The following is a 19,155-nucleotide window of genomic DNA, read 5'->3' on the forward strand; positions in this document are numbered from 1 at the left end:
GTCGAGACTCTAGAAAACATGGCACAAGTATAATCAGCAGGAAGAAAGTGAAACACTTGCAGTTTTATGGACCATCAACGCAAAACAAATGAGAGGGAAAAACCCTTCACTTGGTAACTCTTAGCCTAGGACTATAAGAGCCTCCTCTTTCAAATTTAGTTCAATTTTGTATAATCCACTGCTCGGAAAAACGATAATAATTTATACAATTGCTCATAATTAAAGGTATGGATGATAGGAAACAGAAGAAAAAATCATTTAAAAAAAAAAATTGCATGTCATGCATTCCTCCAAATACTTGAATAAAATTAAAATTAGTTGAGGTAGCTAGAATAAAAAAATTAAAAATTACTTTCCCAAGCTTTAATAATCTTGTATTTAAAGTTTTCACTTCCCAAGCTTCAATCTTTATTTTTGCTTTTCCTTGTGAGATGAAAAATTGAAAAGAAATTTTTTTTATCGTTTGCTTTCTATGAACAACAACAGAAGCTAATGCGGTGCTGTCTTACAATGAAGAACAAAAGAAGCAGTAGTTGATGTATTACGTATTGTGAAAGATGAAGTAGAAAAAGTGAGGTAGGGACCATAGGATTAACTTATTAGTATAGTATATAGAGTTGGGGTTGAGTTTGGGCAATTGGGCTAAAGTATTGGTTGGACTAGATATAGATTAAAATTTAGTTTAAGATTAAATTTAATCAAATATTTATATTTTATTTATATTTTATTTATAAATTATATATAAATAATCATAATATATATAAAAAAAATTATCGGTTCGATTTAATTATTTTCACGGGTTTTTTTAAGTAAAATTATAACCAAACTAAATAGTATCAATTTTTAAAATTTAAAACCAAACCTAACTAAACTAAATCAAACGTTGATTTTTTAATCGATTTGATTCGATTTACGATTTGGTTTGAATTTTAACCAAAAAAAAAAAAAAAAAAAAACCGTGAACACCCCTGTCCCCGATCATATGATAAAAAAAGAAAAAGCGGCCCATCGTTTTATGACTCAAATAAACACCTGTTGGTTCCGGCGATATTTTCCTGGTCGGAGTTAGGAAATGTGGATGCGGAGAAAAACAGAAGTTGGTTCGCAGGCGTCTGAGGCCTACTTTGGAGTGGCGTGGCCAGAAGTTAATGATGGATTAACCTACCATGACATTGTCCGACCCACCGATTCTGGTCGCCCTCTATTTATTTTTTACATACATAAATTAACTCAGTTTTCCAACAAACTTCTTCTTGACTTGTTTCAAAATTAATAGGTCTTACACTGATCGAATTCTACTTCAGCAAGTACAAAAATTCAGCTCCTTTACAAGGGTAAGATTATCAACTTCCAATCTCCTTTTTGCTTGTATTATTGAAGATTCAGATATTATTAAACTATTGAGCAGTTGGTTGCAGAGAATTCAAAATAAACAGGTTAGTTCATCAAGGAAATGGTTAAACTTGGGTGTTTAATGTATTTTGAGATTATGAATAAAGCTTCGCCATGTTTAATTCTGGCTGGCAGATCACAATTGATGGTAAAGTTGTTACGTTACCAGATACTGAACTCAGGTCACTTCTGTTTTTTTCCCAAGACTTAGCCTGCATATGTTGCGTGATTTAATATCTCAAGTGTAGTTTTTGGATGTGCAGAGCAGGTGCTAAACTAGTTTATCATCGCCTTCCTTGGAGAGAACCTGATGCACCTTACTTGCTACAAGTACTATTTGAAGATGACTACTTGGTAAATTAAAATTGATGTTATCAATGTTTTCACGTTTATGCGATTGAGGGAAACTGGGAAATTCAAGAGGAAAGATTAATGTCCACATCTTGATGATCTCTCAACTCTTGAGAGAGAGGACTAGACTTGATTACACAGGTAAACGATCAATGGGAAAGTTAAAGACATCTAGATGCATATTGAGCTTGAGCAATTCAAATGCCTACATTATAAGGAGAAAATGACACACTTCTTTCCAGTCATAACCAACCTTAAGTCAGACTGAAATCTTTCTACTAGCTCCATCCTTCCCAAAATAAATAAATACAATAAGATAAAGCCAGTTTCCTTGTCTTTGTGGTAAAACACCTGCTGGAAAACCATCTTGTGAAGTGGTTTTCTTAGAGAATTTGGTTTAACAGTCAGAACTTAGAGAAACCACATTGGTAGATTTTGTGGTTCTCAAACTTTGTTGCTATTCTTTTTATCTTATTCAATATCCTGTTAAGTGATGTGATCACCTGACTTAAGGAGAATTTATCACTGACCTTTGGAAGTTTATGTCTCACATTACCTTATGTTTCTTTTTTGGGGGAAGTTATAAACTCATAGATGGGTTTACAACTAGCATAAAACTAGTCAAGATGTTATCATAACTGTATGTTTACACTGTGTTCTACTTTGTTTATCCTGGTTATAGATAAGCTAACCAATAATATATAAGATGGATTTTCATAGTGTTCACTATTCACAAACAATATTTGAAACTATAAAAGGGTCAATGGAAAGTTTGAATTATGATTTATGGAGAAACATTCAACTTAGCAAGAGTTTTGGGATAAATAGAAGTTAGAACATATAAGGTCTATGTAGAATTAGATTGGATTATGGCCTCTACATGCAAACAATTCAGATTTCTAGGTTTTAGCCTTTTAGGGTAATGTAACCTATTGGACAACTGTGAGACCAACAATATCATATAGGAGTGAATGTAGGGTCTCTCAAGTCCAACATATCCATTTGATGAGTATCGTAGAAATGTGAATATTAAAATGGATATCCACTCATGTAACTTTAGAAAAAATTAAAAATAATCACGACCAATAGAAGTTGCAAGTAGCTCAAGTGTTTGGTTACGTAGACCTCCAAATATACTAGTTCATATAATATACACTAGGATGACTAAAAGTGTTAAAAAGAAACAACAACAACAACATGCTCAGTGTATTCCCACAAAGTGGGGTCTGGGGAGGGTAAAGTGTACGCAATCCATACCACAACCTCAGATGAAGTAGGAAGGCTATTTCCAATAGTTCCCCGACTCAGACAAATAACATTATAACAAACAAACAAATAGAAAACATAACAACACACAACAAAAATTGGATAACACATTGCTAGATAATAAAGAAAACAAGGCACCCACAATGTAATACTATAAACTATTTATACGAAATCGAAGACAACATCGAAACATCACGAACAACAAAAGCACTTTACCTATTATTACGGACGAACTCCTACTCACTAACCCCTCTAATATTTCTTCAGCCTACCTCTACCCAGCCTAAAATCATCCATAGTCAGCCTCTCACACCTCCGGACTGGAGCATTCGTGCCTCTCCTCATCACATGCCCGAACCATCGCAACCTTATCTCCCGCATCTTGTCCTCCACTGAAGCCACTCCCACCTTCTCCCAAATAATCTCATTTCTAACTCTATCTCTCTTGGTAAACACATCCATCGCAACATCTTTATCTCCGCCACCTTCAACTTTTGGATGTGAGAGTTATTAACTGGCCAACACTCTGCTCCATACAACATAGACAGACTGCCACTCTGTAGAACTTACCTTTAAGCTTAGGAGACATCTTTTTATCACGCAAGACTCCCGAAGCGAGCCTCCATTTCAACCACCGTGCACCAATACGGTGCGTGACATTCTCATCAATCTCGTCATTCCCCTGTATCATAGACCAAAGATACTTGAAACTTTCCTTTTTCTGAATGGCATGAGAATCCAACTTCACCACCACGTCAACCTCATGTGCAACTCACTAAACTTACTTTCCAAGTACTCCCTCTCGGTTCTGCTCAACCTAACTCTAGGGCCTGTCTCCAAACCTCTAACTTATCATTAACTCTTCGTTGAGTCTCATCAATCAGTACAACGTCATCAACAAATAACATACACTAAGGTACCTCCCCTTGAATACGCCGAGTCAAAACATCTATCACCAAGACATAAAAACGGGCTAAGAGTCGATCCTTGATGCAACCTTGTCAAAATAGGAACGTGCTCCGAATCTCCTCCCATCATTCTTACACGAGTCTTTGTGCCTTTGAACATGTTCTGAATCGACCTAGTGTATGCCACGGGCACGCCTCTAGCCTCTAAGCACCTCCATAAAATCTCCGTAAGGACTTTGTCATACGCCTTCTCCAGATCAATCAACACCATGTGCAAGTCCTTCATTCTCTCCCAAAACAGCTCTACTAATCTCCTCACGGGGTGAATGGTCTTAGTAATCGAGCAACCTGACATGAAACCAAACTGATTCTTGGAAATAGTCACGATCCTCCTCAGCCTCAACTCTACCACCCTTTCCCAAACCTTCATAGTATGACTCAATAACTTGATGCCCCTATAGTTGTTGTAACTCTGAATGTTCCCTTTTATTCTTATACAATGGAATCATTGTACTCCATCTCCAAGCTTCGGGCATCTTCGCTGCCCTAAAAATAATGTTAAATAACCTTGTCAGCCACTCTAAACTTGCCCCGCCAGTGCTCTTCCAAAAATCTACGGAAATCTCGTTTGACCCGGTCACCCTAACCCTTCACATCCTACGTATAGCCCCCTTAACCTCCTCCACCTTAATACGCCTACAATAACCATAATCGTGACACCCCTCCGAGTTCTCCAAGTCCCCCAGCACGAAACCTTTGTCCCCCTCGTCATTCAAAAGTCTATGAAAATAGGATTGCTATGTCTTCCTAATGAGAGCATCCTCAACCAACACTTTGCCATTCTCCCCTTAATGCACTTCACTTGGTCAAGGTCGCGAGCCCTCCGCTCTCTGGCCTTGGCAAGCCTATACAACTTCCTATCCCCACTCTTCTCCTCTAAAGCTGAATACAAGCTCTCGAAAGTTGTTGTCTTAGCCGCCGTAACCGCTAACTTAGCCTCTCTCCTAGCTAAGTTATACTCCTCCCTATTCGTCTGCTTCTCCTCCTCATCCTTGCTTACAACCAACTTAGCATAAGCACCTTCTTACCTCCACCTTCCTTTTAACTTCTTCGTTGACCTAAAATCAAATTTATGGACATTGTCTCAATAGAACCTACAATACCTTCAAATCCATACGGACTTAACAAGGAAAAAAAACACAAGGAAAGTAAAGTATCATAGGCAGTACAAATTGTTGGAAATAAAGATTTAATCATTGTTGTTACACTTACATTATGATCTGTGTTTGCAGGAGTCTTTTTAGTTTGGTTAGAGATTTGTATGTCAGTTTAGGGATAAATTTGATATATGAAGAACCCCTTTAGATAATCTGTAGGCAAATTCCAGTATTCGAATAAACCCAAATGAATGGAATGGATACAACGGATCTGTATAGTCACTCAACTTGTTTGAAATTGAGTCATAGTTGTTTTTAACTGATAGATCTTCTTTCCACCGGCACAATTCTAATATTGAATACAACAACAAACCCAGTGTATTCCCACATAGTGAGGTCTGGGGAGGGTAAGATGTACGCAGTCCATACCTCTATCTCTAAAGAAGTAGAAAGGTTGTTTCCGATAGACCTCCAGTTCGAGACACGGAATACTACCCAAATTCATAGTAAAGCATAGAACAAGATGGCATAACATAAATACGACACTCACAAGTAATAGAAAACAGAGAAAAGTAAACAGATTCGTAATAAAGCATGAAACAAGGTATCATAACAAGAATAATACCCCCACCAAGTAATTCCCTACACTAGCGACCCAAACTGACCCTAGCCTTCTGCCCTAATTCACGTCCTCCAGATCTTCCTATCTAGGGTCATGTCCTCACCTCAGTGAGCAGTCCATGTCCCGCCTAATCACCTCTCCCCAGTACTTCTTCGGCCTACCCCTACCCCGCCTAAAACCATCCAAAGCTAGCCTCTCACACCTACGAACCGGGGCATCCATGCCCCTCCTCATCACGTGTCCGAACCATCTCAATCGGACTTCCCGCATCTTATTCTCCACTGGAGTCACACCAACCTTCTCCCTGATAGTCTCATTCCGAACTTTATCCCCCCTAGTTAGCGCACACATCCAACGCAACATCCGCATTTCCACCACCTTCGTTTTTTGAATGTGGGATTTCTTAACTGGCCAACACTCCGCTCCATACAACATGGCCGGACGGACTGTCACCCTGTAGAATTTGCCTTTAAGCTTGGGCGGTACCTTCTTATCACACAACACCCCCGAAGCGAGCTTCCACTTCATCCATCCCGCCCCAATACGGTGCGAGACATCCTCGTCAATCTCACCGTTACCCTGAATCACGGACCCGAGATACTTGAAACTATTCCTCTTACATACCACCTGAGATTCCAACTTCACTACCACCTCATTCTCCAGCCTCACGTCATTAAACTTGCATTCCAAATTCTGATATTGAATGAAAATTTTAAACTGGGCAAGTTAAAATAAAGGAGCCTTGTGGTTGGAAGTCTTATGAGCTATATAAAGAGAATGCAGTATATATATGTATGTATGTGTGTGTATATATAAGCAGGTACAAATGAAAGAAAGAGCTTATGTAGCAAAGCTGGTAGGGAATTTTTCACACTATCCTATATGGGCCAAAGGTATTCATGCTAGTATTCTCACTTTTCAGATTGCTGTAAATAAACCTTCTGGTTTGCAAGTTCTTCCTGGAGGGTTATACCAGCAGCGGACTGTCTTGACACAACTCCAGTGGCATGCGTGCAAGCTGACAGCCACTTCATCAGGTTGTCAAAAAACACATCCAGTCCCAGTTCATCGCCTAGGAAGGGGTACATCGGGTGAGTTATCTAAGGTTCATCAGTGCATGATTTTCTGCTCCAAGTACACTGATAGAGCAAAAAACGAATATTTGCTCCGAGTGTAATGTGTAAGATGGGTAATCTTTCATTTAATGCCATGTCCCTTTATTTAAAAAGAACAGAACTACATAAACCTGTCATGAATGGTAGTAGAGAATTTTATATTTGAATTAGTAAACAAAATTACTAGATGTAAATATAATAATATATTAAAATTGTAGATATCTTTCTCCTCCATCCTGCAAATAAAACAGAAAAACAACCAATTCTGGACAACATTGAATCAAAGTGATAATGATGTTGTTTTTGTTACATTTTGATGAATAATTATGATTATATTGATTTCCAGCAACAAGAGAATGCTGGCTGGTTTCTTCCATTGTTTTTGTTCCTTAAATGTTAATCGTCATTCAGTTTGACTTTTAGTTTCATGATTGTTGGATTTCCAAGTGCAGTCTTGAATTTTTGAATGATCTGAAAATTGTATACTAGTCCATCTTAGGAAAAAAACCTTTCCATGGCATTCTGCATATAATTTCCAACAGGTTCCTTTAATCGTGCTCTGTCTCCGTTATTCTTGCCTAGTTTTAGTTGAAATCAGCAAAAATTAATTTCACCATGTTGCTTTTTATAAATGTGAATTTCATATTCGGTTTTTCCTTATAGGATCTGACAGTTGTCTAATCGTGATCTTATTTCCGAGATCTAGCAACGGTTACAAAGTCAAGTTGTCATGCAACAGCTTTTTACTGGAACTATTGACACTTTGTAACATTATAAAAATTTCATGTAACAGTTCCTTGTTCTTTTTTTTTTCCTTCTGAAATCAAGCAAGAAAGAACATTCTTAATTCTTTTATGGAATGCTCCAGGAATACTGCTCTGTGCAAAAACAAAGCTTGGTAAATCTCGCCTTGCAGCATATTTTGCCGAGGGGACGGCAGTTGTTGGAGACAAGTATGTTGGATTTGCTTTGCCACTTAGACATACCATATTTTTCTTTACATTTGTTGCTATTGTCCATATCATTAAGAGCATCACTATAATAACACAATATAGGCAGCTTACTGTCTGAAGGGGAGCCTTGGAGTAACTGGTAAAGTTGCTGCCATGTGACCAGGAGGTCACGGGTTCAAGCCTTGGAAACAGCCTCTGGCAGAAATGCAAGGTAAAGCTGCGTACAATACAACCTTGTGGTGGGACCTTCCCCAGACACCGCTCATAGCGGTAGCTTTAGTGCACTGGGCTGCCCTTTACGCAGCTTACTGTCCATGTTCGAGTGTCGGACACCTATGCATCAAGTACTCTTGTTAATGTTATTATTGTTCTGAAAATGTTTGTTAATTTGGCATGCAAATTCTCTCTTGATTAAAGTTGGACATTCCGCTATGTTACCTTTGTCAAAAAAAAAAAGTTGGACATTCTGCCACACTGCCAAACATTGGATTGTCCAGATTCTTTGGTTTTTCATTAGGCTTAATAGAAAAAAACTCTTGTTTAAAGGCCTATACCAGCTCAGAAATTGTCTCCGTAATTGGAGTTCTAGAGAAAAACTCAGCTTACTTTTATACTTACAAAAGGGTTAATTGTTTAGTGATCTCAAGTGTTTGAGTATTTTGGTATTTTAGTTCTACCATTCACTTATCAACCTTATACTTTAATTGTTTCCAACATACTGAGGTTGATTTGTTTCTTTGTTCTCTTTTATCTGGGGAATGTTCTAGGCAAAGATGTTTTTTTGCTTTAAATTTCAGTTTGACCATTCTAACAATGTGTGAAGATATTTGTCAACTAAAACTTCTGAATTTAAAGATTGTGTTATATGAAAGTAAGAACACAATGAGAACAACATACCCAGTGTGATCCCATTTGTCTTGTTTGAGGAGAGGTAAAGAGGTTATTTTTGATAGACCCTCGGCTCAAGAAAAAACATTTCAAAATAGGTTTGAAAAATATAAGGTGAAAGAAACTCGGATAGAAATACTAAGAAAATAGTGACGGCAAAAATAGTAAGATAACCAAAGGAAAAGAACAATATCAGTGATAAAGTTGAAGAATAAGATAATAATAAAATAATAATGATAATGTTGAAAAGGAGAAGAGGGAGTAAATAAGGTACTCCAAGCTAAACCCATGCTCTCCCACAAGAATGAGAGAAATCACTCAATTGTCGGCTAACTTTCTTCCCTTATCCTCGATCTCCATGTTTTTCTGTCTAGGGTCATGTCCTTGGTGAACGGAAGATGTGCCATATCTTGTCTAATCACCTCTCCAAATTCTTCTTCGGTCTACCTTTCCTTAGGCTCATAACTGTCAACCTCTCGCACCTCACTGGGGCATCTGTGGTCTTCCTCTTCACATTTCCTAACCATCTCAACCTCATTTCCCTCATTTTTTTCTACCACGTATACTACCAACTTGCCCCGTATATCCTCGTTCCTAATCTTATCTCTCCTAGACAGTGTTGTGAAAAGCGCTCACATCGTCGCTTAAAGCGACAAGCGAGGCGAAGCGAAAAGATGCCGCTCTAATGCCTTGAGGCGACACAGTGATGAAAAAGCGCATGTTTCTGGGCCTCTGAAATGAGGATCATGGCCTAGGTAAAAGTGATACAAAGCTCGCTTTTATGCTACTAAGTTTTTTAAAAAATTCCGATTAAAAGAATTGTGCTACTGCTGGACTTCTTTCAAAAGCATTTTCTTCGTCGACTTCAATCAAGGTAAGCTTTTCTCTTTTTCTTCTTCTTCTCTGTCTCTCCGTTCCTCTGCTGCTAGGGTTTTTGTTCCAATTGCTAAGGTGTGTTAGGCTGAACTACTCTCTTCTTTCCTAATCTTCGTTTTTTTTTTGTTTTTTGTTGTCTATTTTGTGTCTCTGTTTTCACTTTTCACTGCTTTGTTTTCTTTTGTAGTAATTCTCTTTCTTTATTCAATGGCACAAAAGAGAATTGAAAGATTATGTTATTTATTGAGTTCTTGGCTATTTATAGTGTTATTTATTTTCTTGTCTATTTATCTATGCATAATTAATGTTTTTAAATTTTGTACTAAATAACGCTTTAATTGAAGAAAGTGTGCGCTTCGCTTTACTTTTCTCCCTTCGGTGAAGCGAGCCCTCGTCGCTTTTTTACGCCTTTGTAACTTAGTAGGAGGTATTAATTAGCATCTGTGGGTATTGATTGCGATTATCAATGCTTACCAGCTTTTGTTTGTTCCTTAGTGGATAGTGGTCACAGATTCTCGCTTCTTTGCTAATTTCGTCCATTATTATCATTGTGTCCTTTTAGTGGCACCTATCTGATTTTAGTCGTTCCCTTTTGTTTGTCGTGCTTTTCTTTTCCTTTTCTTCTTCTTTCGTATCTTATTAAGTTGTGGTAGATGGTGGACTAGGGTCATGTCATAGGTCAGGGCTGAGGTCTGGGTCGGGTCTAGGGTCGAGTTTGGGGTTGGGGGCGAGGAGTAGTAGGGTTAGGTGGGACAAGAGAGATTCCAAGTTGAGAATTGGGTCTTGGAACATAGGGACTCTTCAAGGTAAGTTCATAGAGCTCGTGAAGATTCTTAGGAAGAGGAAGATTAGTATAGCTTGTGTCCAGGAAACCAAATGGGTAGGCTCTAAGGCGAGGGATGTGGATGGGTATAAGTTGTGGTACTCAAGTAGCATGAGGCATAGGAATGGGGTAGGTATCTTAGTAGATAAAGAGCTTCGGGGGCAAGTAATGGAGGTTAAGCGGGTTAACGATAGGTTGATGTCTATTAGGTTGGTCATTGGGGGGATCTTTTTTGATCGTTATTAGTGCCTACACTCTGCAAGTAGGTTTGGACGAGGAGGAGAAGAACTTTTGGGAGGCTTTGGATGAGGTGGTCAGAGGCATTCCAAGCACGGAGATGCTTTCGTTAGAGGGGATTTCAATAGGCATATTGGGTCTTTACCGAGAGGGTATGATGATGTGCATGGCGGTTTCGGTTTCAAGGATTGGAATGAAGGAGAAGCTTCTCTTTTGGATTTTGCTAAGGCTTTTGGGTTGTGGGTGGTGAATTTGAGCTTCTCAAAGATGGACGAACACCTTATTACCTTTCGTAGTTTGGTGGCCAAGACCTAGATAGACTTTTTGCTCCTTAGGAAGGGTGATAGATAGATTTGTAGAGACTGTAAGGTCATACCTAGCGAGAATCTTTCGACTCAACATAGGTTGTTGGTGATGGACTTGGTAATCAATAAGGGCAAAAAGAAAAAGAGTGTGGAGGCTCGTCCCAGGATTAAGTGGGGTAGCTTGACTTTGGCTAGTGCTTTGGAAATGGGGGAAAATTGAAGATTAAGGGGGCTTGGGAGAGTAAAGGGGATGTGGATAGTATGTGGGAGACAATTGCCAGTTGCATTAGGGAGACCACTAAAGAGGTGTTGGTGTCTCGAGAGGTCGATCTAGCAAGCATCGAGGGGACTGGTGGTGGAACAAAGAAGTTAAAGAGGAAGGTGGAGTCTAAGAATGTGGTCTATGCTAAGTTGGTTGAAAGCAAGAATGACGAGGAGAGGCAGACGAATAAGGAGGAGTATAAGGTAGCTAGAAGAGAGGCTAAGTTAGCGGTTACGGCGGCTAAGACAACAACTTTTGAGAGATTATATGCGGCTTTAGAGGAGAAAGGTAGGGATAAGAAGTCGTATAGGCTTGCCAAGGCCAGGGAGTGGAAGGCTCGTGACCTTGACCAAGTGAAGTGCATCAAGGAAGAGGATGGAACAATGTTGGTTAAGGATGCCCTCATTAGGAAGAGGTGACAGTTTTATTTTCATAAACTTTTGAACGACGAGGGGGATAAAAGTTTCGTGCTAGGAGACTTGGAGTATTCTGAGAAGTGTCACGATCATTGTTATTGCAAGCGTATCAAGGTTGAGGAGGTCAAGGGGGTTATTCGCACGATGCGTCGGGGTAGGGCGACGGGGCCAGACGAGATTCCAGTGGATTTTTGGAATAGCCCTTGCGGGGCAGGTTTGGAGTGGTTGACAAGGTTGTTTAACATCATTTTTAGGGCGGCGAAAATGCCTGAAGCGTGGAGGTGGAGTACGATGATTCCATTATATAAGAACAAGTGAGACATCTAGAGTTGCAGCAACTATAAAGGTATCAAGTTGTTGAGTCATACAATGAAGGTTTGGGAAAGAGTAGTAGAGTTGAGGCTGAGAAGGATCGTTACTATCTCTAAGAATCAGTTCGGTTTCATGCCAGGTCGCTCGACTACTGAGGCCATTTACCTTGTGAAGAGATTTGTGGAGCAGTTTCGGGAGAGGAAGGACTTGCACATGGTGTTTATTGATCTTGAGATGGCATATGATGAGAGTTCCTAGGGAGATTTTGTGGAGATGCTTGGAGGCTAGAGGGGTGCCCGTGGCGTACACTAGGTCGATTCAAGACATGTATGATGGCTGAAGCCTCGTGTGAGGCCGGCAGGTGGAGATTCGGAGCACTTTTCGGTTTTGACAGGGTTGCATCACTCTTAACCCGTTTTTATTTGCCTTGGTGATGGATGTTTTGACGCGACATATTCAAGAGGAGGTGCCTTGGTGTATGTTATTTGCTAATGATGTGGTACTGATTGACGAGACTCGGGGAGGAGTTAATGATATGTTGGAGATTTGGAGACAGACCCTTGAATCTAAAAGATTTTGGTTGAGTGCCACCAAGACGAAGTACTTGGAGTGTAAGTTTAGTGATGTGTCGCAGGAGGCGAACATGGTAGTGAAGCTGGATTCTCAGACCATTCAGAAGAGGGAAAATTTCAAGTATCTGGGGTCTATGATTCAGGGAAATGGTGAGATTGACGAGGATGTCACGCGCCGTATTGGGGTAGGATGGTTGAAATAGAGGCTCGCTTCGAGAGTTTTATATGATAAGCAGGTGCCTCCAAAGCTTAAAGGTAAGTTCTACATAGTGGTAGTCCGACCGGCTATGTTGTATAGAGCGGAGTATTGGTCAGTTAAGAACTCCCACATCCAAAAGTTGAAGATGGTAGAGATGAGGATGTTGTGATGGACGTGTGGCCATACCAAGAAAGATAGGGTGAGAATTGAGATTATTTGTTAAATTACCACTTGCTAATTTATTCCTCCAAACCCCCTTTAACTAGGAGTGTTGTTATAGCAATAAGAAGTCTAATCCTTGTGAGAAACCCTATTCTAAACTAACAACTATAAGCTAATCCTAATCCTTATGAAACATAAATCCTATTCTAGAATAATAAAGAAAGCTACTAAAAATATAATTAAATACTTAATTTAATTGGCTTCCATACATTCACAACATTACTCTCCTCATGTGAAATAACTTGTTCCAAGCTCGATATTCAGGGCAGTCATCTAGAAATTTTGGAATAGTGTCAATTGGATCATCCAATTCCAACCCTAGCCAACTTTTCTTGAAACCAAGGTTGATAAATTTTAGTTGAACTAGTTTGCCAAAGCATGACTAATTCGCCCACTGGGTTGCTGCTTTCAGGAGGTCTAAATCGTTGGAAACTATGTTTCTGAAATTCTTCCTAATTCATGGGGCCCTTTGATCATTTAAGCTGATATTACCATAATTGTGCTTCTCCCAACATGTGAAACCCAATCACTTCCGTTGTATGTTGATTTTCAAAAAATTGTTCATAACAATTTGCCCAAATTAATGGGTCGTTGGTGTCGTCATAAGTAGGAAAATCCATCGTTGTATACACTGTCAAATGGGAATTGCCTCTTATTGGATGATTCTGATTGGCCAATTGAATAGGCAGTATTGCCTTTAGTAGTAGAAATTGTTAATCTGCTTCGTCGGGGCACTACTTGACTCAAGTTTGTGGGTTGTTGGTTTTGTAGAGCCAATTCTTAAGCTAGACAATTGCTCTTGGATGACTTGGACAATTCTTTCGCTAGGGCGTTGTTCCATTGCTGCAATTTTAGAGTCCATTAGGATTTCTTAAATTACACTTTCTTTCTGGAATCTGGATCAATATCATCGTCCATTGTGTTAGGCTCTGATACCAAATTGTTAGGATCTGTAGAGAAGAATCGAGCTTTAGGCCCTGATACCAAATTATTAGGATACGGGGCGAGATATATAAATTCAGCTCATTAAAGGGAGGCTAAAACCTTAGAGTTTAATAGAAGAGAAAATTCCGACCTCTTGTTTTTTTTTGTAAACTACGACTTACTGTTTTATTCCTCTAAAGAATAGAAATATTATAACAGTAATAGGAAGTCTAATTCTTATGGAAGTAGGACACGTAAACCCTATTCTAAACTAATAATTATAGTTAACCCTAATCTTTATGAAACTATGAAACATAAATCCTATTCCAAAATAATAAAGAAAGCTACTAAAAATATAATTGAATACTTAATTTAAATGGCTCGGATACTAAATTGTTAGGATCTTTAGAGTAGGATCGAGTCACAAGGCAATATATAAATTCATCTCGTTAGGGAGGCTAAAACCTTAAGAGTTCAGTGGAAGAGAACTCTGATCTCGTTTTTTTGTTAAAATACGACTTACTGATTTATTCCTTCAAACCCTTTTTAAATAGGAGTATTATTACAACAATAGGAAGTTTAATCCTTATGGAAGTAGGAAATGTAAACCCTACTCAAAACTGATAACTATAGTTAATCCTAATCCTTATGAAACTATGAAACATAAATCCTATTCCAGAATAATAAAGAAAGCTACTAAAACTAAAATTAAATACATAATTGAATTGGCTTCCACGCATCCACAACAGTTCTTTATTTGTTTGGAACTCTTATTAGCTTCATTCATCATTCATCATTCATCTTTCCCTATGTAAAATTTGAATAGGAAGTTGGTAATTTGAACATCCAAACTTTCTACATTGATACATTTGGTATATAAGATACTCCAGAGTTAGTTCTCACAAGCAGCAACTTTTGTTACCCACTCACTCAGTTCCTCACACCAATGGTTGGAGAGCACTCACCTCAAAGTTAGTTAAGTTCTTCAGTTTGTTCTGTTTGCAACAATACACACCCTGTTCTCTGAAATTTGAACCTTTTTAGTAGACTTGATTTGGTGTTAGGTGAGAACAAGATTGTCTTTCAACCTTTAGCAGACTTTGTAGAGGTGATAGAAACAAATCATTTTGGGTTTAATCAAATCTTCAACTCTTACCTTTTGACCAAGTATTCTCTAAATTATCCTAGCAACTCTCTTGCCCATCAACATCACTTAATAGAACACACTGTTGAGGCCATTGGATCAGCCTCTGAAGAGTATGAATCAGTTGGTCAATGCATAGGATATTATAGGTCATTTGATCCCCTTAAATATCCAACTCTCTAATTTGGTTTTTCTTGGAACTTTCTAGAATGCAATCAAGTTGGGTGCCAAATTAGCATTATCAAAACAAAGTTGGGTGCAAAATTAGTTTGTTTTTTTAGACATTATGTCCCTTAACAAGTGACATGGTGTCCACTTATAGAAGCTTGAAATTCTCAAGTCAAATTCACTACATCTAACATTAAGTTCTATGATTACACAGTTTTCCATAGAGGTAAGGTCTGCGTACACCCCACCTCACCCTCCCCAGACCCCACTTGTGGGAGGACACTGGGTATTCTGTCTTTGTTGATTATACAGTTTTCCACCTTTACGAAATCATGCCTATTCCATTTATAAACCCCCAAAAGGAGAGAAACCAAGTTTTTACAGATTAAAGAGCAGTGAGACCAGTATGAAAAATTAATGTATTTTTATCAACGTAGAAAGACTTTATTTTATCAACGTAGAAAGACTTATTGCAGTTCACCTTTACTTTTGCATGCTTATTGACTTATTGTGTCATAAAATGAAGATAGCTGATAAGACTAAAGTCAGCCGTTAGGTCCAATCTTTACTTTCTGTTGCATTCTTCCTTGGCATTTGCTTCGTACCTTTTTGATATTTTAATCTTCTGAAGAAATGCAGTTATTAAAGAAAAATGAAATCCCTATCTGAAAAGGGTGAACAGAATACTTTTTGGAATGGTACTTGTGGACCACCTATAAAAAGCCTTGAGGAAAATTCAGGAACATCATTTACTTATTGAAAGTTTTGCCCTTTCCTGTACTTTTCTGCTATAATTAATACATATTTTATCTTGTTCATGTGGATCATTTTGTCAACAATGGCTGAAATATACTATATAGACACACCAACTCAGAGTGCAATACAATGAGGAAGATTTGCAAGATATATCGGGCCCTAGTAAGTGGTGTGATGGATATGGATGAGGTAATAGCATAGCATTATTCTCCCCCTCATTGCCCCTCCTCCTTGTCCTCTTATGCATGTTCTCACCTCATGTTGGTTTTTTCTGTTGGAGTGTCTATTCTAAGGAAGTCAATCCATCTGATTACTGGATTTAAAAGTAATTTTGACTGATAGGTTGTCATCAAGCAACCAATTGGTACAATTAAATATTCTGGAGTTGCTAAAGGCTTGTATGTTGCTTCTCCTTCAGGTTTTCAAATTTATTTGTTTTGGGAAAACATTTCCTGGATTAACTTTTAATGAAAGATCCATTCAGTTGTTATCATTCATGTGGTGCTTCAGGAGGACACTAGGGTTCGCTTAATTTTTTTTCTGATCCTTTTTCTAGGGAAGCCAGCTCTGAGCAGTGTTCGCGTTCTTGAAAGAGATTCGGAAAATAACTGCACATTGGTTCAGGTATTAGAAGTCAAGACATAGGAAATTTTATGTTATAGCCACCTTCCTTAACCCTCCCTACCTTGAGAAGAAGGAACCTTATTAATACTTTCTTTCCTTAATGTTGTTCATTTTTAACAGGTTGAAATTCAATCTGGAAGGCCACACCAAATCCGCATCCACCTCTCTTTCATTGGGCTTCCACTTATTGGTAACTCTGAAATTTTATTATCTATCGTCCGGCATCATAAAAGAAAGCATATAATCATAGAAGTAGAAGTATCAGTTTGCATCTTCTAAAAGAAACACACACAAAAGAAGGAAAAAACACACGAAAGTTCTCCATCTTCAGCCGGCCAGTACTCCACATTGGATGGTGCATTGCAAACATTTGTCGTTCTTAGTTCTATGAAAGCATATCAGTAAGTATCTACCTAACTGCACGCGTAAAGGAGAAAAGGTGATGGAAGAACTTAAGTGTATGCATTGGGTTACGATAAGAGAATGAGTCCTGAACTAAGCATGTAGACTATGCATCTGCTGTTGTTACATAAATGTCAATGACCATTCTGATGAAGTCGATATGAGGCCCTCGACAACGTAAATATGTTATTGGAACTGTGTGGCACCGGAATGTGTTTCTTCCTCTAGGTTATAGCCAAGCAAAAATGATTTACTTATCAAATATTGATATCTAAATGCAGGTTTAGATACTTGTTCCTTTGACAAACCCTTGCAAGCTTAAAAAGGAGCAGTTAGTATTTCCTTACTTTATCATTCATTATGAAATTTCACATCAAACATCTGGTGTTCAGATTTTATTACCGAGTATGCGTCTCTGTACTATGTGATCAGTCCAAGGCTAAGAATTGTTATCCCTGAGTTAATTGTAACTTTGTGCAAGCTTAACTTCTAGTCAACAGTCATAGTGCCTTCATAGACCCTACGGGGTCTGTTGAAAGAGATTGGTTCCGAAAATATAATTTGTATACCTTATCAAACTTACCAACCACAATTGATTAATCTTTGTGTATAAACATACCTGTGCATGCTAGACAGCTTTTCTTCGCATAGAGTATTACTACTATTGCCCAGCAGCTCTTCCGTTAGTTCTTTTTATGATCTATAAATAATTGTTATCTTACCAGGTGATCCTCTCTATGTATCTGGTGGGCAACCAAAGTGCTTTCATCCTGTAATGAGTGAAAGTTTTGAGAAAGATGGGTACGAAATTGCACTTTTATTTGTCGGTATTCAGTTTAATTAGATAGTCTCTCAGCCACATCTTTTTGTTTCCATAGTAGTAAACACTAATTGAATTTGCTATCCAGATCACCCTTATTCCCCATCTTTGGTTATTCTGTTAGAGCGAGAGAAAGTACTAATCTCGACTGTCACCTTTTTCATGACAGTTATAGACAACAAGTTCACAGAATTCTTTAATAGTTTAGTTCATACATAATGCCTATTTTAGACCAAATAAAGCTTTATCTTTCATGTTCATTGCGAAGATAGTCAAATTACTTGAAATTGAAACAGAAAGTAGCTGAATGTTTATTCTATCTAATCACTTCAAACAAGAACAGTAGCTTTGTCTGCTACTAATATCATGATCTGATTCTATTTGGTTTTACTTTCTTATAAGTGGCTATCGAAGGCCTGAGAATCCTGTTCCTGGAGACTCCGGATATAACCTGCATGCACATCAAATAGTTCTTATTCACCCGATAATAAATGAGGTTAGTTGTTTTTCTTAATATTGTTTTAGAAGCCAGTAATTTTGATATTACTGATCAAACCAAAATCAGTAATTTCAGTGCTACATTTGCATATTTACATCCCTAGCAATTATATTATTATTCATTTGCAGTTTAACATCCCTGAATCAGAGGAGTATTTTACTGAGATGCTTGTTTTGATGGAACAGTGTTGCTACAGTGTAAACTGTTAGTTTACTTTATTGCTGTTATCACTCTATACCTTTATCAGGTAGCACTTAGCAGCACTGACTTTGCGAAATGGGACCTTACTACCTTGAGTGTGATCTTAATACAAACCTTGAGCATGTACTCATCAATTTCCTTTGGTCCATCTATGGAACTAGAGTGATTAAACGTTGGATTTGGGTTGGGAATCAAGCTTTCGATGCATCAGATTTGGGCTGGGACAAGTTCAGTTTTGGCTAATATACAAAGAGGATCATGTTTAACAATTGAAATTGTTTTTTAAACAAGGCTACCTTGCTTAGACATCTCAATTCTAATTAAACTTGTTGACAGTAATTGTTCGTCTTGCAGCTTATCAAAATCACAGCACCTCTTCCAGCTATCCTTCAAACACGAGAAGAACGCAGGGCGAACCAGCCAAACTACAGCTAGAAGTACATTTAGTGCCCCTACTTGTGCCATTAGCTTGGTAGTGAAGCTTACACTACCTCCTGGACGGCTGATTTCCGATTAACTTTCGTGTAATTTGTGTTTTCGATTTCTTGATCAAAAGATTTTTGGAAAAAAGAAGAGATGGAGATTTTTATATCTAAACAAGAACGGAAACAATTTTAGTGCGATCTTTACAGCGGCGTAGGACAACTATTATGACCATCACAATAACTGCGCAACCTAGAAATAAAAGTCGATAATAGGTGAGGCGGGACCTAGCTTGGAAAAAGTTAAAAAAGATGTATG

The 19,155-nt window shown here is 38.2% G+C and overlaps 1 protein-coding gene across 7 annotated transcripts; it reads left to right on the forward strand.

Annotated features, from left to right (window-relative positions):
• Positions 1-972: 972 nt before the first annotated feature.
• Positions 973-19,039, forward strand: LOC107850062 (RNA pseudouridine synthase 5). 7 transcript variants are annotated; one of them, XM_016694528.2, is made up of 15 exons: positions 988-1,193; positions 1,277-1,334; positions 1,409-1,436; positions 1,528-1,574; positions 1,656-1,746; positions 6,619-6,787; positions 7,680-7,764; positions 15,973-16,057; positions 16,211-16,286; positions 16,425-16,492; positions 16,613-16,682; positions 17,620-17,695; positions 18,117-18,210; positions 18,342-18,417; positions 18,769-19,039. In XM_016694528.2, the coding sequence occupies exons 1-15, from the start codon at positions 1,073-1,075 to the stop codon at positions 18,888-18,890; spliced, it is 1,266 nt and encodes a 421-aa protein (XP_016550014.1). In that variant the 5' UTR covers positions 988-1,072; the 3' UTR covers positions 18,891-19,039. The 7 variants fall into 7 exon arrangements, with proteins under 7 accessions (XP_016550015.1, XP_016550014.1, XP_047257775.1 ...); XM_047401819.1 differs by having other exon boundaries at positions 991-1,193; positions 1,419-1,436; positions 1,661-1,746; XM_047401823.1 differs by having other exon boundaries at positions 1,137-1,193; positions 1,661-1,746.
• Positions 19,040-19,155: the final 116 nt, after the last annotated feature.

Source organism: Capsicum annuum, chromosome 12 (genome assembly GCF_002878395.1).
Source record: "Capsicum annuum cultivar UCD-10X-F1 chromosome 12, UCD10Xv1.1, whole genome shotgun sequence".
In the NCBI taxonomy this organism is placed as follows: Eukaryota; Viridiplantae; Streptophyta; class Magnoliopsida; order Solanales; family Solanaceae; genus Capsicum; species Capsicum annuum.